The 22,305-nt window shown below is 31.1% G+C and overlaps 1 protein-coding gene across 2 annotated transcripts in view; it reads left to right on the forward strand.

The window, feature by feature from the left end:
• LOC130441048 (syntaxin-binding protein 5) overlaps positions 1 to 14,070 on the forward strand; it is a 263,671-nt gene extending 249,601 nt beyond the window's left edge. For both annotated transcript variants that reach the window (XM_056774529.1, XM_056774530.1), the window contains one exon: positions 8 to 14,070. In XM_056774529.1, coding sequence (XP_056630507.1) covers positions 8 to 261 — 254 coding nt within the window. In that variant the 3' untranslated portion in view covers positions 262 to 14,070. The remainder of the gene's footprint in view (positions 1 to 7) is intronic.
• Positions 14,071 to 22,305: the final 8,235 nt, after the last annotated feature.

Raw genomic sequence — 22,305 nt, forward strand, 5'->3', positions numbered from 1 at the left:
TTTTCAGTTGGTGAATCGAGTGGTAAACCCAGTAAAGCTGTAGCGAAACACATTCCTGGTAACATGCCCGAATTGAGTCAGCGAGCGACTACTGCCATAAGCGACGTCAGTAGAGCTCACAAATTGATGATGGAAAGAGGAGATAAACTCAATCAATTAGAAGATCGAGCGGAAAAAATGAGAAACGAAGCTGAGAATTTCTCGTCATCGGCACACGAACTCATGCTCAAATATAAGGATAAAAAATGGTATCAGTTGTGAAGTGCTTATACTATAGATTTAATTTTCATAAGCGTGTTAATATTGGTAAAAATGAATGAATTGTACAGATTTTCGTACTAGGATTGTAGTATTTAATAGTTTATAGAAAAAAGGGTAAGTGACAAATCAATATAAACATAATACGAGGATAATTAATTGTGAAATTAATTAATAATGTCTAAGGGAATTTATTTTGTTTAACTTTAACTGAAGTATTCGTCGAAAATTATTGGAAAAGAAACTTCACATATTTTTAAAAATATAGTCCAGTCAACAACGGTGAAAATAGGCGATTCATCCAAAGTTGTTATGCACGATTTGTGCTTCCCGCTCGTTAGTTGTGAAAACTCACCCATTCCATTCCAATTCAAATGAAGAAATAAACATTTTATAAGATAAATAAATGGATAAAAGAAAGGTAGAAATGTGAAAAATTGGGGAAATTGTACTTGAAAGTTGTTTTCTTTCATCAATATCGTTTATTTTTCGAAAAATCGTATAGAAACAAACAATTCGGTGAAAAAACTAACCTAACTTTATTTGGAAGTGGGTCAAACCCATTCGATTAATTGATATTTTTAATAACTTTTCTCATTATTCCAGCGCATTTAATTTAAGATAAAAATGAAACTTAAGCTTAAAAACCAAAATTTTAACACTTTTTGACCAATGAAAAAATCCAAAAACCATAAATTACCCGACTTGCCCCTGAAAACTGTACTTAAAAATTGTTTTTTTTTTTATATTGTATTTTTATTCGAAAAGTTCATACAAAAACAAACAGCTTGGAAAAAACCCAACCTAACTTTATTTGGAAGTGTGGTCGAACCTATTCGAAAAATTGATATTTTTAATATTTTTTTTTACATTTTTCCGGCGCATTCAAGATAAGAATAAAGCTTAAGTTTAAAAACCAATATTTCAACACTTTTTTAACCAATAAAAAATCCAAAAAGCCATTAATTTTCCGTTTTGTCTCTGAAAACAGTACTTAAAATTTTTTTATTAATATTGTATGTTTTATTCGAAAAGTTTATACCAAAACATACAATTTGAAAAAAACCGAACCCAACCTAATTTGGAAGTGGGGTCAATCCTATTTTTGGTCATAACAAATTGAAAAACTGATATTTTTCAGGTTAGGTCATGTTTTGTACTTTCCGAAGAACAATATGACAAATTTTTGAGTAAAAGGTTAGGAAAAAATAGGAAAATTATGTCTCCTGGATTTTTTTATTATCCAAATTTCTCTGTTTGCAAAGTTCCAAACTCACTTTTAACTTTAATGCACCAAAAATATTAACAAAATGAAAAAAAAATCTAGAAAATATCAATTTTTCGATTTTTTACGACCAAAAAAATGGTAGTCCCCAAACATTTACCAAATTGAAATAGTACATTTTATATTTTAGTATGCAAATTATAAATTTTTCAACAATTCAACCCTTATAAAATCCAGCCTTAAGACTAATTTTAAAGAAAAAATCATTTTTGATATCTCAAAATATCTCAACAGAAGATACGTTTCGCACGATTCGATAACCAAATTATTATCTTCATAGACTGAAGGTAAACTACAATTTACTACGCTCTTCAAACAGTGTAATTGTAAGTGTTGGTGTCGTAACCACTTACTATTTTCGACATTTTCTCACAGTTTCGACTTATTTAAATTCGAAAAAATTTCGGATATGATTTTTAATAAATTGGACATATCAACTCCGGTTTATAATATCTAGATGTTATCACGCCGCTCTGATGAGACGCATTAAACATAGAAACTTGTCAGCAATTACGATCTTTATTTTAAACGTTATTTCAGAAGCTAGTTTTTCGAATATTGATAAAAAAGAGTTTTCAAGGATTAAAAAAAATTAAGAAAATCATATGTATTTTTGAAATTGTGATTTCAAATTTTTTTTGAATACATCTTGGGAACATACACTTATTTGTTGATGAGAAATATTCATTTTCATGGAAAATCTGTTGGCTCAAATTGGTTTTTCCTTTGAAACAGACTAACTTTATTTTCATTATAAATCAGTCAATTTTTTGCAAAAGACGTTTATCATAGTTCTTTTTGAACATTTTTCAAAGCTGTATAAGAATGCTCCTGAATATTTTCTACAAAAAATGGGAAATTTTCCTATCATTTCACTTTGAAATGTCTCAAATTTTAAACTGTGAATTGAGCTTTTTATTTAACGAGGGAATTCTGGTCAAAATACCAGCAGGTTTGATAGGGAATAGCTAAAAAATATCTTCTGGGCTTATATTGCATTTCCGAGAGAAAGTGGCACTCATCCCCAGGCTAAAATACATATCGACATAATATAATTTTTGAACCTTGAAGCAATTACTACTTCGAGCCTGAAAGCTAAAATCCTCTGATGAATGGACTATAAGTAATTTCGTTGTTTGTTCTATTTTTGTACATATTTCATGCAAAAAAAAATTTCTCATTTTTAATTGTAATATTATTGACTTGTCGCCTACTTTCATTAGACCAATAGGCAGAAATTTATTTAACTCTGCTTCGTTTCCTATTAAATGAATCGACTTTATTTTGTCTATAAAAAATTGTTTAAACGTCCACAAAATCTATTCACAAACATTCAGTAATCATAATAAAGTTTTAAAAGTAAACACAAGTCTAAAAACCAAACTACGGATACAGAATTGGAATATAATGGGGTAACGATATATTTCAACCCCAAAGTCTATTATTAAAATCTGTGGGAATTTATAAACACCACATGTTTTCGGAATATCATCTCTAATGAAAAATATATCAAATTCCAATCATTATCCTGAATTTTTCAATAAATGAAGTTTGCAAGGACAATTTAGTGCCCTCGATATTTGATTCTTCAATGTTATTTTTTTTTAAATGTTTGCTCAAAAAAAAATAGGTTGATTTATGCGGCAGTTATGAGGAATATAATTGAATAAATTTGATTTTATATGCAAATATTGACAAAATCTTTCTAAAACAGTTTTAAATTCAAAATGATGGCCGCGAATAATAAATTTATATATATTTTTCAATAGCTGTTTATTTTATTTCAGTTTGCTGAAATCAGGAAGAATTGCAGTTCAATAAGCAATATCAATAAAATATTCAAAATTTTTTTCACATATTCTATAACGCTACAACTATAAATTTTTTTTCAGTTATTTAGAGATTTATTGATGAAAAATTAATTTTTACTTATTATCGTTATAAATTATAAAAAGATAGGTTTCCAAAATTCATTCATCGAGAAAAAAGAAAAAGATTAACACTGCTTTCATTCCCGACGTTAATTGGAGATTTCTACCATTACTAATACTTATATAGTGCTTCATGGTCGAACTCAAATATCTTCATATCCTTACAGGTGAGTATCTGAATCATCCAGCTTCTGTTAATTACCTAAAAGCGACACAACAAACTTGCCGATCATATTTTGAATATTTAAACCTTTCCATTGTATGACATCTTACGGATGTCAAATGTCAAACGTCAATGAACACGTTGGTACTACTGGTAACATGGATCGTCTTCTACTTCTTAATGCGTCTCTTGGGATCTTTGGAACAATTCTACTATTCGAATATGTATGTTTTTTAACATACGCTTCTCTTAATACGATTTGTCAATGACATCTGAGGTTTTTTTCCATTATAAATTATAAAAAGATGTCGATGATCAAGAAAATTATCAACACTGCTTTCAGTTGAATATTTATCTGGTTAATCCAGCTTTTGTTAGTGCTCTGAAAGTAGCACAAAAAACTCTTGCTGATCATATTTTGTATCTTTGAACTATCAACATCTGACCAACATCTTGCGGTTGGTCAGATGTCAAACGTTAACAAACGCATTAGTACTATTTGTAATGTAGATCGTCTTCTACTGTCTCGCGCTTTTCTTTGGATCAGTTGTCTCATTCGAATATGTATGTTTTTTGACATACACTTGTTTTTTACCAGATTTCACAAAAAAGATGGACTCATAAAGTGAGTCACTCATTTTTATACTACCATCAATATAGTTTCTTTAGAAAAATGACTATAAATCAAAAATCAAACGTGCCACTGACCTCAATTAAACTGAAAATAAATCGTTTTTTACTTGCCAAATGTAGACGAAGGGATTAAATACCTAAGTTATGATTAAATTTCTGAAATTTAATAGAAATATATTGTGTACTCTCAAATATGTTACCTTTTTTGTAAGTGGTTACAGAAATTACAATACTTCACATTAATTCATACTGACATGACATTGTGATTTCGTTATGAGATTTGGGCGGGAAATTTGAATTAAGAAATGTTATAATAACCAAAAACTAGAGGTCGCTTTTTAAGTTACACTAAACAGAATTTTCTTAACCTCGTAACTTTTCACAATGTAAACGTGTATAAAAAATTGAGGTTATGGTTGTGAAAATTGCAAAATAATCTAGAATTTTCTGAAGGAATATATATTCTTAGATCAAAATATTCAAAAAAAGTTATAAACAAAATAAAGTATGTTCATTTGATATCTGTTTATTTGCCCGTTGGTCTATTCCTGAACTTCTTAAACTTAATGCAAATTGTGATATTCTATTCTGCCTGTAAGGACAGATTGCGATGACTTTTAAACTACCCTAAATGATTTATTACTGTCTTAAAAAGTAGCATCTAAAAAAATTGTTTGGGTATGGTAACCTCGAAAATTTTTATTATCGCTACCAAATATGTCTTTAATCATGAATAATGCACAGGTTAGAATAATAAATCATCAAGATTAATAGATTAATAGATTTTCATATTTCACATTTTCAAAAACTTGCCCATTAAAGTTACTGGTACCAAATCCTGTCATTGGACATTTATACTGTCCTCTTCAAGCTGAGGGGGTTGAATATCTTGGACTTAACTAATGAATTCTTACGAATTTGCAGCAAAACTTGCTTTTCAGAGCTATTTTAAAACTCTACAGCACATATCTTAAGATATGGAATGGTATTGAAACGAGACATCGATTCAACATACAGTGTTGTCTGAAAGATATTAACGAAAAAAAAATTATTCGGAATTTATACAACACTGAAAAAAGTTTTGTACATAAACACTAATATATAATGTGAAATAATATGAAATATCTAGTTTTCATTATAGAAATATAAGAAATTCAAAGTATTAAAAGATGACAAGATTTAGAGAGAAGGAGTCAGTTTTGGGCAAGCGGTGATTAGTTGTCTTAGCTCGACAAAATGTCAGCGTATTCTTTCAACCTTGTTGTGCAATGGTCAACAAAGCACCAAGTCACAGAGTTGCGCTAAACTCCATATAGTCCCGACGTAGATCCATGAGGCGTTTGGGTTTTCCATAGATTAAAAACGACATTCAAAGGACACCGGCTTGATAATGGATTGTTATTAATATTCTGAAGAAAAATTCGTGAACTAAGTTCTAGGACTATATCAGGAAGTGGAAAAACTGCTTGGAACGTGTTATTGAATCAAATGAAGGGTTCACATTTAGAGAATAACTCAAACTTCGTATGTACATGACTATGATGATATATTGAAAAGGGATAATTCCTATCAGTTGATAAGAATATTAATCCCTAATAAAAAGCAGAATTTGTTAAGGTTTATGAATTATCAAATTGATCTAATTAATATTCCAAATGTACAATCATCTGTATAGAACCTGTGTATATCATAGTTATTTATGCAATTTTTGGTAGCCTATAAAAAATTTTCTTCTAATACCATTTTATACTGAAAATTTTTCGTTTATAATCTTGAATTTGGAAAAAATACCAGTTACCAGTGTGGTTTCTCATTTACATGATTTGACTTGGAAGTATTGACCAAAGTTTTGTTTTTTCAGTCATAATAAAAACACTCTTTACTACTCTAACACTATTACATCGGTCTTGGTTATAAACCAATTTGGCTCGAAGAACCAGATAATGTAATTATGAATGTTGATCTAGTGCTAGAAATTTCCAATAATTTTGAAATTTTTTTATGAAAAATCATTCTCTTTCCCCGCCTACTTGAACATGCTCTTCTTTCTAACTCTAGCTCTAAGTAGTAGTATTGCATATTTCCTATTTTCACACAATCTTTTTCTTTCATATTTGTTAATAACTTTTTTCGTTGTTCTTAATAAACTATATCAATTTTCTCCATTTTATAATATTGAATTAAAAAAAATTATTGTTTCCATCATTCTGAATAAACTGTTCACTACCCTCCACTAACACTATTACAGTGGTTCTTCGAACCGGAAAAGAACCAGCGACCTACAGCTCAAAGGCCCAGATAATGTAATTGGAAGTGTTAATGTATGTGTATTAAATAATGTATTCAATGATTCGAGTAATTTCGATTAGTTTTGAAACAGTTTTATGTAAAATTTGATGACAAGAAATCATTTTCATCAAGAAAACTTCACTCTTTTTTGTTGTACTTTGATATTCCAGTATAAGAATTGTTTCTCAGTTTTCATCCATCGAGTATTTTCTCTTCTTGGACAACTTTTTAAGTTTCATATTTGTTAATAGTTTTTTCGTTATTTTTAACAAACTTTTCATTTTACCTAATTTTATAATCTTAAATTGAAAAAATTTTTTCCATAATTCAGAATAAACTGTTCAGTATCCTTTATTAACAAACTATTAAATTGCTCCTTCGAGCCGTGTTATGAATCAGCTATTTCCGGCTCGAAGAACCAAATAATGTAATTGTTGATTTTCAATAATTTGTATTTATGTGAACTTTGTTAGAGTTTAGAAATTATTTGGAAAGCGAGATCTTACTCTTCTTAATTTCCAGTATTTCCTCATCTTGCACAATCTGGCACAAACAAAAATTGTTATTTAAATCATCTCAATAAATTACTTACTACCCTACACTAACACACTATTACATTGGTCCTTCGAGCCGGGACAAAACCAGCGAACTACGACTCGGAAGACCAGACAATGTAATTGAAAGTATAGAGGTAGTAGGTAATGAATAGTGTATTCAATGATTTCAGGCTCATGTTTCTCAACATCAATTTAATAACTGTCTTTTGTTCTTTTTCTGTCCCACTCTGGTAATCTGGTCTTCAATTATAATTGTTTCCACGTTTTCTGTCATGGACTTTTTCCTTTTGCATAATCTTTTTTCAACTTTCATATTGATTGATAGTTTTTCCATTATTCTTAATAAACTAAGTTATTTTTTATATTTTTTAATTTTGAATCAAAAAAAAAATGTTTCGAATAAACATTTCACTACTCTACACAATAACGTTGGTTCTCCGAGCTGGAAAAAACCAGCTACTTACGGCTCGAAGGACCAGACAATGTAATTTTAACTGTTGTAGGATTCCAAAATAGTTTTTAAACGGTTTTATGGAAAATATAATTTGGAGAGGCAGATCTTGTTCTCTGTCCTTCTTTTGCCCCAATTTTCCAACAAATTTTTTTCCTCTAGTACATTTTACAAATATTTCTTCAATTTTATATTCAAATTCCTTTTTTGCTAATGGTGTTTGAAATATGCCATTGAAATTCCTTATAATTTCTGATTTTTATGTCCCACTATTTTCGATTTGTGAAGTTATTGTATACAGGGCGAAATGATAACACTTAATTTATCTATAATCTTCAGCAATCACTATTAAAGACCACGGACCTTATATAATTTGTATAACTATATTAAGGTTATCATTTTATTGTGTAAAAATACGCATAAAAGGAACAAATGTGGAAATTTGGTTAAAAATATGCAATTGATCAACAACAAGATACCCATTTCAATGATTCTCCATATCATAAGAGTAATTTTCCTTTACTATAACGTTATAGTTCGAGAAACTGAGTTAACTGGTAATTTAATTGTTATTTCGCATGTATATAATCCGCTGTAATTGTAGAAAAAGAAGTAGTGAATGTAAATATGTACTAAATTTGTTCTTTTTATCTGATGAAAAAAAAACATGTTATAAGTATTTGGAAGACAATAAGGTATGTTTAAAAAGCTATTTTTTCAACGGTACAGCTTCTCTAAACTTTTTTTGTTATTTCAATTATTATAGATTATTTTACAGGAAAAAACCAGTTTTTTCTTGCTACATAATTATTTATATCGACAAAGTAAAATGCATATCAGTAAGACTATCACATGAAGTTGTTAATTTCAGATTTTTATCCATACTGTTGATACAATTTATAGTTTATATTATATATTTCAACAATAAAAGAGGTATAAACAAAGAAATCTGGTTTTACAATTATTAAATCGTATTTTTTGGAAAACTGATATTTATTTAGGCAACAAAACATACACTTGCCACTGAACAAAAATTTAAAAATCGAAAGTGTACTTGGAAATTACATTCTAAATATTGGCAAACATGTGGCATTAGTAATGCTTTCAAACAAAAACTATATATGTGTAACAGGAATCATCAGTCTTAAATCTGGGGAAATAACATTCAGAACGTTGGCAGCTATGTGGCAGTAGTTATTGTAAATCTAACCAATCAATATGGAATCATTAATTGTGTATCTGGGGAAATCATATCTTAAACGTTGACAGTCGTGTGATATCAGTAGTGACAATTGCAGTTGTTGAACGAAAACTAAGTGAAAGAAAGTGTAATTAGAATCATTATAACATTCTGAATTTTGACAGAATTAAATATTGAAAGTGTTATTGGGATTATTACTCGTATATCTGGTGAAATTACCTTCGAAACGTTGACAGCCTTGTGATATCAGTAGTGACAATTGCGAACATTAAATTAAAACTGGGTATTGTAAGGGTAATTGGAATCATTACTTGTAAATCTGGGGAAACTTACCGTCATTATTGGGAGCATTTGCAGCGTTGTCAAATTATTCATGGAATATGGAAATTAAAAGAAAAAGCTGAAGCAAATAAAAAGCTTTAACGTTTGAAATTTCACAATATATTTAAAGAAAACTACAGAAGTATATAATTTTCTTCTAATATAGAGTCGAGTTTTTACTATTTGTGTTTTTTTATCAAATTTATGAACAGCTTTCACGAAATAAGAATTACTACAATAAAAATCTACTCAGTTACTATATTTTTTGATAAATAAATATGAAAAAATGAAAACACGAACAAAATAAAATAGGTTTCGATATTTTCGAAAACCAAAACTGGCATTAAAGGAATCAGTATCCTGTGAAACGTTAACATACTAAGAAAATAATTTATTTATAGACAAATATATAAAATATGAAAATTGAATGTGTAAAATAATTTATTTATTGGGCCATTCGAAAAATTGAATGAAGAGATGCAAACTATCCAACATAAAAAGTAACTAAAACAATAAGGACCCCCAGTGACTCGAACATAGCCTATAAATTCCAAATATTTTAACATTTATCGAGTAATCCTTGTCAGTTGTTACTCGTTAAATAAAATCCATAGTATCATTCTAAATGTTGGTAACAATGTGACATTGTTTTTCAGTGTTGCATGATTTATAGTTTTCAAAATTAGGTAATTAAGTCAGTAGATCTTATTTTGGTGTTTCTGGACAACGATCCATCATATCTTCGGAGCCGGTTGTGATAATGCAACTCAACAAAGTATGAATATCCAACGTTTAATTTGAAGATTGAATTGAAATGAATTAGGCCTGATTTTGAAGAATATCTGTCATATATTTGCATCGATAGTGATAATGCATTGAAATCAGGTCTAAATATTTAACGTTTGATTTTATTGAGTGAAATTATATTCTCAACGTTGGTAATCATGTTTATTTTCAGTTTTATAAGATTTAATTGCTTGAAAATCAGACGATTACGCCAAATCTTATTTTTGTGATTCAAACATTTTCAAATTTTGTTGGAATTGGATGTAATATAATTAAGTTACAACACAAAACGTGGAAGCGATGCTAAACTTTCGTTATATTATATAATTGCAAACTCATCTAAATAATGTTTACTATCAGCTTTAGATAAAATTATCAAAAATTAGTTCTTAGAAAGATATTGTGACACATTGAAAATCAGTTCATTCCACAAGAGAATATTCTTGATTTTATATTTCATTTAAAACTTTCAGCTTCATCAATTTCTTGATAATATATGTTGTCTAAATGAATATCTGTTTATCCAGGACACAATTGTACGTTTTTATTGGAACAATTGGCTTCACCATTCTTTCCATATTTGCAAATGATAAATGCCGAGAAGGCCTAACGCTTTCTAATTGTTTAATGTCTTCCTATTTCCGCATTTATAATATATATTGCCAAATGTACCTATAACCGATTGAAAATCAAATAAATATGTGAATATATGTTAGTATCCTATAGATACCAGGCCGTAGGTAGATAAAAAAGAAGAATTCGGTTAGTGACAGAAATAAATTTGATTTTCCTACGCATGAATGAGCTGACACAAAATAGCGTACAGCAAAGACATTATCCTACATTTTTTTGTCTTATTATAAAAATTGTGTCTGTCTCATTCAGATCTCTATAAGTTTAAAAATATATTTTTATATAGGGTGTACCAACAGTAACAACTCAAATCTTGAGCTCGGAAGCCAGCTCAAAAACTGTCACATATATAATTTTTTATCTAAGAGTTTATTGTGTATTCATTTAAGTTTGAAACTGAATTGAATTTTTTGTGTTCTTTTTTCGTATTAAAAAACTTGAAATCACCTTACAACAACGGTTTTACCCGACATACGAACTACTTTTCAGCTTATTTCATACTGTTAAAAAACACCAGTTATTCCAAATTATAACAACCTGCTTTACCTACTCTGATCTGTGGTAGTAAACTGTATATTATTGAAGTAAGCCTTACCATTGCAACAATAGATAGCGCAATGTATATCTCTAATAGGGTTGTTAATGACAGTTGGACTCGTACCTAACCTTTGAAACATACAGTTATCAATATTTTCTGTTGTGTTAAATTTATTTTCTTCATATTCAATGGAGTTTTACTATAAAATGAAAGCTTTTTATTTGAATTAATTTTGAATTAATTTTACATGCTTCTCTATAATTCTACTCTACACATTCACCTTAGTTTCCTTCGATTTTTTCATTCACTACCTTTATTTAGATTATCCTAAGTCTTTTCGCCTTTCTGTCTACCTGGTTTCCACTCTATGAGTAACTTAGTTTCATATCCGCTTTTCTCTCCACGTTTTCAGACTGGACTAGTTGTTAATCTTCGATTATTATATATTTGGTTTCCATGACATTTCTGAACTGAAAACTTCGGTGGATGAAATCTAGAGAACGATCAACTCCAATATGGGAGTAGAAGACTGACATCAAAGAGAAATGTGAAGGACAAGAATAACGAATACTTTTAGGGGAATATAGTGCAGAAGAAGGTGTTTCTGATCCTCTCATTTGTGATCGTCTTCATTCTGAATCTTCCCAGTGATTCTTACCAGAAATCAATTTTTTCAACTCTTTATTCCATACCCATTTCTACTTTCTCTATATTCTTTACAGTAGTATTGTAGATTCTGTTTTCAATTGTCCCCATGTTTCTATCGCCTTTCTCGTCACCACTTCTGTCTTCGACTGTTTCATCCAATGATATAATTTGTTTGGTAGATTCATTTCCAGATGTTTGTAGTACTTTTTCACCACTGTCCACTATTTAATGAAATTTATTTTTATGTAAACATGGTTTTATCGAGATTAACTTCTAAGTCTCATTTTTAATATCGTTATAAAATTTTTTGGGTCAATATCTTCATCATTTTACGGTATCCCCACTATGTATATCTGGTTTGTAAAGCTCAAGGTGTAATATCTCTCTACTTCTCCTTCCGCAATGATTATCCTTCTGTAAATTCTGTTTTTAATTGTCTCTATTTCCAAGTATTCTCTTATTGCCTTTCTTCTCATCATTTCAATCTTCAACTGCTTCATCCTACGATATTCTTTGTTTAATAGTTTCACTTCCGGATTTTTCTAGAACTCTTTGATTCCTATCTACTATTCAGAAGAATATCTTTTAGTGTGTGTACATGGTTTTATCCAGATTGAATTCCAGGTCCCACTTCTAATCATTATAGAAGCTTTCGGGTCATAGAATCTTGCGATATCACTACTACTCCGCAAAGCTCAGGATGTAACTATTGTTTTTGAAAAGTTGTAAACCCTTTACTTTCCTCCCTTAATGATTATTCCATGAATAGTTTTAACAAAAAAGTGTTCAACTTCTCTATTTTTGAAGCACCCATCGTTTATCGTCTTTTCTAATTTTTTTCTCCTATTTTCATTATCCCCTCAACAGCTACTTCTTAGTGTTTAGGTAATTTAATTTCCAATCCGCGTGTTGTTATTTACTGGTAATATTTGGAACAATTTAGTCCAGTGTCTGAACGTGTCACTTCTGTATTTGATATACATCTCCAGGCTCAGAATATTTTCGTTATTCAGAAAACGTATCTCCAACTTTTTTTCTGCTATTTTCATTACACTATATTATACTATATTTTCTTATTGTTCTTCATATGGTTTTTATTATTTTCCAACTTTGAGTATCCGTTGTTCCTTGTATATATAAATGCATTTTTTCCCAAACTTCATATTAGAATTGGTGTTCTGTTTTTTGCAACCATATCCCTAATACCTTCCACGATGGTCTCATTTCTCCAACAGGGTTTCAGTGTTCTCATTTTCATATACAATTCCCAGCTGTCATACTTAATTCGGAAACCTTTCTACCCTTTCAGGTGAAAAGCATGCTGAAGATGAGTCATAACGTGGCCTCCTTTTTCCATAGCAGTTTTCTTTCTTTCCTTACCTGTCTTTTGTTTTATTTCCTGCCATCTTATTCTTTGATTTTTTTAAATTTTTTCTGTCCAGCTCCTTCTAGGTCTTCCTTTCTTTTTCTGTTAGTTTGTGCTTCATATATCTTTCGTATTTTCATTTTCATAACATGGTCAAACCATCTTAATTGTTTTTCTTCGGTTTTAAATTCAAATTTCATCTTATAGTGTTATTCCTTATTTCGTCGTATCTCGATTTATTCGTTATTTTTCTTAGCAATCTCATTTATGTACTGTATATTTTGCTTTTTTTTCTGTGTAAGTGTCAATGTCCCTGATCTGTATGTCAATATGAGTGTGGTTATTTTTTATATATTTCTGTTTTTATATGTTTTAGTTAATCCCTTTTAAAGCTTTTGACCAGGTCTATATTTGATTCTTCTAATTTTATGTGTCTTCTTTCGGTTTGCTTTCATCGACTTAGTTTTGTGTTGGTCTATTTTCATATTCATTATCATTGTCATTGTATATTTTTAAGTTGTATGAATTCTTTCTTATACTTATTGAGCTCTTCTGAGTTTTTTCAAAAACAGGGTTCCCTCTAACTTTTTAGCAAATTTGAGATTGAAAAACAATTCATATCAATTTACCAAGTATAAGGGTGGTTATAGAAAAAGTCTATTATTTTACCCGTCCAAAATATTTTTTAAAACAGGTGATATACTATCATTAGTTACAATGCTTTTTATTGTGATTATATAAGTGGTTGGTACACCCAATAATATTCAATATATTGAAAACGCTGTTGTTTTTGATTTTACAGAATTTAGAAGTGGGAACAATTGTTATATAACATTAAAAATATATTATTGTATAAATAAACATTTTGCTTCGTTCAAATAAAAATGTCCTATGTTTTGTGATAATTTCTAAGTATTTAGTTCCCATTTCAATTTAACTTGTTAAGCTATATTAGTAAATAAAGAAAGTATATTACTGTTCTATTAATAAACGAGAATTTGTTTATAATATTGTTGGTTTTATTCATCCCCAAACTTTTCCTATTTCAGTCCAACACAGTTGGTTATTTGTCCTTTCAATTTAGGACACTTTCAGCCTAAATCATTTACTTTTTGAATCTTTTACATCAATCACTTCCTTATACTTACTGTGAGCAATTAAGGTGCTTACGGGTGTTAGAAGGTGCTTACGGGTGTTAGAGGTAACGACAACTTTTTTAACCAGAGCCTTAGAGGCGATACTAAATCTGCCTAGTCTTCATCTTATAGTGATGCATTTAGCAACACTTACAAGCTAGTCTAGACAGAAAAATAAAGTCAGGAAATCTCTCTGTCATATAGATAGTTCGAAGTTAGCGCAAGGAGCTGAATCGGGAATTTGTGGAACACAATAAAAACTCTACACAGCACTAGGAAAATATTCACAAGTATATTCACATTCTCTCCGACAGCCAAGCGACCTCGATGGTTCTAAAAGCTATTGAGTTCACGTCCAAGCTAATATGAAAGCGCAAACTCAAAAGCACCAGCTACCACGCCACTAGTGTAGTATAGGTAATAAGGAAGCAGACAACTTTGACAAAAAAAGGCAATGACTCCATACTTAGGACCAAATCTCTTCTGTGGCCTCATGACCTCTTCTGACGGAACACTGTGCCATCAAAATCACTGTAAGACGATAAGCGTAGTAGAGAACAATTGCAGATTTTGCAAGAAAGCCATGGAAACAGCGGAGAATATACTTTGCAAATGTTATGTCCATCTAATCAAGGCTTAAGTAGCTTGAAGGAGTAATATTAACACTTTGGGGTTACAAATCCAAAAGTCTCCTTCGGGAAAAGTCCACGTGTTTTGAAAGCAGCAGAATGAGATGTAGAATATTATAGAAAATATCTTCTAGGTATAGGCGCAGAGTGTATAAATTCAGGCTGCTATTTAATTGAAAAAAAAAAAGAGATATGAGATGAAATATATAGCATATGACAAGAAAGAGATCAGTGACTGAGAAAATTAACAACAGTTGAGCAATTAGCTCAGTTTTTTGAAAACTGAACGTATTACGTAGGGAACTATTTATATATTCGACACCCTTAAACCTATCAATTTGCATAAGTCCCAATTGTGCATGATGCTTTTCATAATTAGCATTCTACAAGTATGAATATTCTCGATCTTATCATTCAAATGACCATCGATATGGAATGATACAGCCGTAAGTGTACTATTTGAATAAAATAGTTTCATAGAGCTATTTTTACGTCAAGATATCATACGTAATGTACCAGGAACTTGCACGCCAGTAGACAACTCCATTTAAAACCTCACCTAGGCCCCGAAGAGGTAAAGAATACTCTAAGTCAAATCTTACTTTATACATTCCTAACCTAATAAAACAAACTCAAACTCTACTCTGTCTTTCTATCGAACATCAAAGAGCACTTCTTTAAAACAGGACACAAGTTCCTGTTAAACTCTTTTAGTGCTTCTTCATGACAAAAAATGGAAGGAATGAAAAATTTTTTAAATTAGAAAGGAAGGGGTGGAATGTTTCATAACGAGAAACATATTTTTACAATAGAAAAGAGAAGCTGGACATCGTCTGGAGACCTTCTCCATATGCAAAACAACCAAAAACAGTATGTCAGTGGACACCACCTGGTAAAATTGGCATTTTTATATGTACCAGGTGGGCAACTAATTTAAGCTCTTTTCTTAATATTATTGCCGCTAGATGGCGTTATCTGAATAATAAACCATGTAAGAATTCTAATAAGTATCAACTTGGATAATTAACAAGTGATCAATATGTCGTCAATCTTCTATACATGAAATTAGTCGCTAACGGGTGGATGGGACAGCAGTTTCAATCAAGTTAGATCTGAATATCTGGGTGGCCATTTCTACGTACTATTCACCTATTAGGGTATGTTTGATCTAAAAAATGTCAAACTAACATGGAATAATTTGCCGGGCAATTATCATGTTGTGAGAATATGTCACGACGAATGGCTAATGATATGTCTTCTAGAAGAATCGGCAATGTTAATTTAGTTTACGACATAACATTTAATATTATGTATAGTTAATCATTCCCTATGATTGAGTAATAAGGTCTGTTTAAAGTACTTTGAAAATATATGTTGAAAATCCATCTAGAAACCTGTTCTTTCACTCCGAAGACGAAACGAGTGAATTGAGTAGTAATATAGAATGACATTTATGAACAATTCATACCTAAATATTAACCTGTTCTTAGTAAATCGTGTAATAATGTAGTTGTTTGTTCTTCTTTGCCCTGAAATTCAACTTTATATGATAAGGCAGTTATGGAATATTCTGAAGTGTTCTTAAATGTTCAAAAGAGATGGGAAGTTAACAGATTTTCTTAGAAAAATATGAAAAATCAAAATTTCATGTAGAAAATTATAAACCTTGCCTTCTGTGATTTTTGACATTAAGAAATTAATGATAAAACGTTTTTTTTCCATGCGGTTTTATTAATAATACATTGCTGCTAATAAATAATATATACATAAGATATCATATAATACGAATGTTGAAAAGTTTAATACAAATTCAAAAACGGCGAGTTTCTTCGTCGAAATTGTTGTCTAAACCATACAGGGCTATCAGGTACATATCGCTGTTCTCTTACAACTGGTTCGGAAGATTCTGGATCTTGTTCAACGATTGGAATTTGATCTCTAGCTGGTACCGGAGATACCGGAACTGGTGCACTATTAGATCCAGATAATTCTATATTGTAATATGGTAGAGGTACTTTTAATCCTACTAGTATATTATAAGGTAAAGATCCATCTTTTCCTGTTAGATAAGATATTTGAACCGGAACTTGTAAAGGCTCGTTTACGGGAACAGAAGCTGGTTGTGGTTGATTTCTATCAACTGGGCTAGACTCTGGAATAGGTTTAGCAGTAGTGGTATAAACAGGTGCCCTCGCACTATATTTTGGATCGTCTAAAGCATTAAAATTAACTGCAAAAGAATTCTCATCAAAATTTGATCCTGAAGACGAACTTTGATCAACTTCGGATGCTTCATTTTGTATGTCATTGTTTGTTATCAATGGCGATGCGGAATTTTTAGACGCTAAAAGATCAACTAGGTTTTTCATTGTAGATATATCCAAAGTATTACCGTCAGAAGGTGTTAGTCCCATTAATGTTGAAACTAATTGCGCCATTAGAACTCGTTTTACACCTTCCTCGACATTTGCACGATCCTGTTCAGCATCTTGTGCAAGTGTGGTAGCAACCAACAATAACGCACAGACCTACAATAATTTATTGGGCATCAATTTTAAATAAATTATAAAAAGGTTGAAAGATTGATCGACTTGTAGTCTGTAAATGATATTAGATTAGAAATTTGAATAAAAGGATTATAGTAGTTTTTAAAGTGGGACAAACTGATTCAGTAAATCAAATGAAGTGTCTAACAGCAATGTATACAACACAAGAGAAAATTACTTGGGCTACACTGTAGAAATATAACTATAAGAATGAAGTGTTCATAATATGGAAGTTTCGAAGCTATGTAACAAATATCTCGAAGAATCATCTTCTAAAATAACTTTTAACGAAAAACTATAATATGTATCATTATTTCATTCTTATTGGAATTATAAATTACGTTGTGTTTTGTTCGAACTTGGAACTGGAGTTTTAGAAAACAAATGATACTTTCAATTTGTGGAGATGCTAGATTAAGTGAAAGTATTAATAATATTTCCTGCAATAGTTGAGAATATAACTTTTAATTTTGAATAATACTCACCAAGATCTTCATGATGTTTTGTAAGGAAGATATGTTGTGACAATGATACTTGATCCTAATATCATCGTTCTTTTATATGAAAGATGTGTACCAATAATATCCATGTATAAAAAATATTTTTGACTATGAATTTTTCATTAAAAATTTTTTTGATGCCACCATATGGCGACAGAATGTTTTTCTATGGAAATTTTAATATTAATATTTATAGCAAAGGACTAGTGACAGCTGTTAACATTTTTTTATTGAAATTATCCATAATTTAATATTGTGTAAATAACAATAAATAGGAGTATAATTAAATTACTGTTATATTGAAAAGTATAATATTCATAGATCTATTTGAATCGTCAATCGTCAAGAGAAATTGATATAAAAGCACCTAAGCAATCAGAACTAACTAATATTGCAATTTTTACAGAGGCTGTCTCATAAGTAACGCCTTCTTATGTCTCACTTCTTGTATTGTTTAGATATTATTAAACCAAAGTTGAAAGCAGCCCCGTGGCAGTAATGAAAATATGTGAAATTGAAGGGGAAGACACAGTTAATGAGCGAATGGTACATTGTTATTTCAATCGATTTAATAGTGGATCTTTCGCGGTCAGTTGTTTATCTGTGTGGGATATTAAGGTCACAAGGGAAGCATTGAAAAACCTTCCTATTAACACCAATCGTCGATTATGGAGTTATCTTGGATCTTGTAAACATATCATTTATTATTGTTACAACAGTGGTTCAAATTTAAACGGGCAAAAAATTTGATGTCCTGAAAGTGGCTGCACTGGATGTTACTCTGGTCTGTTACCAAGCTTAGAGAATAGTCGGGACTGCGTATCATCGCTTTTTAGTGTACTTATAGCCATGAGCGAGGTGGATGTGCTAGTGTCTTTTGCGCAACGCATCATTATTCGTTTTTTCGTCAAAGATAATGTAAAATCCGCAGAAATTTATCGAAAATTACTCGTAAAATATGGGGAAAACGCCGGAAAGTGGTGGTATACTTGTCACAAGCACGGTGACTCAGGAAAAGTGTTACTGATGAGAACGTGAGCGCTGTAGAAGACTGGCGCAATACTGTATGCGATATGGCTGGAGATATGGACAAAATTTCACCCAGATGAGTGCCAAATTTACACGAGTCTCCTGCAGTGGTATGAAGAGGAAGGAGAAAATTGATTGCACCGAACATTCACCACAGACGAGATTTGGGTACACCAGTATATTTTGAAGATTAAAAGCGCGTCTATGGATTGGAAGCACATAGACAAAGGCGCGCCAGCTTAAGCAAAGGTGTTGTGTACCATGTTTTGGGACATGATGTTTGGGACATTTTAGTTGGATGTTTTCACTGAACAATGAACTGTGAAAGCGCAGTATTGTAGTAACCTCCTGAAAAAACACGGTGAAATCTGTCTACAGAAAAAAATGACGCGATACTCCAATTCGCAGTGCGATATTGCTACATGAAATTGCCAGACCGCATATAGTTTGGATCACGATGGATAGGTTGGACGCATTGGGTTTGGAAACATTTAAGAATCTTCTTATAGTCACAAATTATTCATTTGGTCCATTTAAACTGGCACTTGGAGGATTGAAATTCGAAAGCAATGCGGAGGTAGAATCACTCGTGCGCGAATGGTCACGTGACAAGCCGAGAGATTTTAGGAATCGGATAGATAAAAAGTGTGTTGAATGTGACGGAGATTATCTAGAAAAACTGTAAAAACTTCCAGCTCTGTAACTTAATATGAACTTGTTTATAACAAAGTTCTGGTTTATACTCAAACCACCCTCGTATGTTTTTAATACCATTACAACCTATCCCTTGCGAATGATTATCGAGAAAAAAACCCCAGTGAGGGCTATAAATATGTATTGAAAAATAAACAAATTTACTTACCAATTATCATTTAGTAGTTAATTGATATGAATTTACTACAAAAGTACAATGTAGAGATTCAAGTCTTAAAAATAACAACGATATATAGTCCTAGACATTTTGTACGAGACAGGAGGCTTAGTACAATACTCAAGAAATAATTTTTGAATATTCAGTACAGTGTTAAAATAAATATTATCACACTATTATTTGAACATGAATTTATATCAATATGAAATACTGACGTAGATCGTGGACCCGGTTCCGTTCTATTATGTAATAAAATCTAAAGTTTGGTGGTTGCAGAAATTCTCGGAAGGACCATTTACATACGGTGGTAATTTCTTGATATTGTTTTCTATAATTTATTTACAGTATGTTATAATCGTTTTTATTGAATCAATTTCCAGGAAGGCCTTCACGTTTGTTTTTATTCTTGTACCAAATTATCGAGAAATCCATTTTGTATAAATAGGTGTTTGTTTATCAGCGAGTCAGTCAGTGAATGTCAAAGAGAACGGATCAAAATATTGAAAAGAAAGCGGTTGAATAAATTATATAAGTTAGTGAATAGTTAAATCTTAGTGAATAGCGAGTAGTTTAGTGTTTAGTGCAAAGTTTAGTGTATCTGGTGTAAGTGTGTAAATAAGTTGAGTAAGTAAGAAACGCCGAGTATGAATTTTGTCAAGAAACTATCTAAATGAATAAAATTGGAGTCAAATGTGGGGTATTACAAATAAATAGTGACGTAAACATGGTTAAGAGACTAGGTGACCTGGAAGTGACAGAACTAAAACCAGAATTGGAAAATTGTGAGCCTGAAACTTCTGGTAAGAAAAGCGAATTATTAGAAAGACTCACTAGTAAGTGACGGCTTTTATCCAAAAAACGAGTCTTTGATCTCGTCAATTTCTGAAATGAAGAACGATATTTCTAATAAAATGGATGAGAATATAACGACCATGAAGGACAATATTTCTCCCAATATGGATTAGAAAGTATTTTATCATTCAAAACTGGAATTGCCGCTGTAAGAAAATGGTCTTTCCGAGAATTGCTGGATCCGCCAAATTAAGATTTTAATAGCATAATATAACAGGACTGGCTTCACGATCTATTACAGTAGACGAGCTCGTAACAATATATTGTACTACTCAATATCGGGCAATATAGGTCGCAATGTTCATGTCTAGGTTTTGGTGCAAACATAGTATTTCAATAAGTAAGCAGTGTGACAATATTTTAAAACATTATCGATCACAAATTCACGATAGTAGTATGATGTAAAAGCAGTCCGTGTGTCAACCCTTAAACTTTTAACATAGAATCCAGCTTCTCCCACATTGAGCAAATAACTTGAGTCGTAAGTTTGGTACTCTGTTTTCAGACTTGCCCGGATTAGTGCTTTTCTTGATAGTCCTAGCTTTTTTCATCACTTGTTAGGCCTTTTCAAATTTTATTTCTCTGATACCCTTTATAGCTTCTTTTACATTTCTTAATTTTTCTTCTTTACCAAAAAGTCGAAATCAATATTTATCTTTTTCTTAGCAAAGCTGGGCGATGGAAAAATAATCGTAGAAACATCAGTGAAGGGAAATTTTTCAAGTGTTGTCTTACAATCTGAATCTGCAGCGACTGGATGACCAGACGAACCAAATGATGGCTCTGCAGAACCGTTTGAAGAGCTTTCTGTTGTAGCTGACTGCCATGGAACCGTCACCAGCTTCTCAGGACGAGGATGTTCTATGTCCATAATAGTACTGCCAAGTCTCAGTGATTGCTCTAAACTACAATCTGTATGATTCTACAGGGGATTATGAAGGACTTGAATCGGTGTAAAAGCTTGGGGGTCAAATACTATGACACTTGTTAAGAAGCAAAACGTAATCATATTCAGTAATTTTTGAGATCTTTTCAAGTACTGCATCTTCTTTTGTAGTTATCTATCCAGTTACCATTGGGAAACCTGAATTTTTAGCTAAAACGCAAAGTAGAAAAATGAACTGGATGATAATAGTCGTACTATTCCCATTTTTTGGTCTTAGTTTAATTTTAACATCTTTGCGCATCGTTGTTGCTTGCTTTTCCTATAAGCCAGCTTAATGTCTTTTTTCATCAAACTCAAGTAGATAACTACAAACACTTTTTGCCTTAGTTGATTCTGTGAGTTTACTTGTTACTCCAATGAGAACAGCTTCAAAAAAATTGAAATAGCAATAATCTAAATTGTACATGTGATATAGAAGAATTTTTGCAGCTCCAAGTTCCAGGTAGGTTTTTCTTAAACTTCAAGGAACATAACATTTATTAATAATACACTTATGCTTTGATCATGTCTTATACTATCCCATCGATACTGTTATTATAACCATGGTGAAATAGGTTAGATGTAGGGTAGTTACTACATCATGGTAAATAGTGCAATATATTACATTTTAGTTGACATAGGAAAAACGTTACGCAGAACAGATGCTTGCTAGTAAGCCTCACTTACAACTTAACAAAGAATTATATGAACTAGTTTTCAAAACATCATGACGTGATGTCTAGTGCTATATTCTAAA

Source organism: Diorhabda sublineata, chromosome 3, assembly GCF_026230105.1.
Source record: "Diorhabda sublineata isolate icDioSubl1.1 chromosome 3, icDioSubl1.1, whole genome shotgun sequence".
Lineage (NCBI taxonomy): Eukaryota > Metazoa > Arthropoda > Insecta > Coleoptera > Chrysomelidae > Diorhabda > Diorhabda sublineata.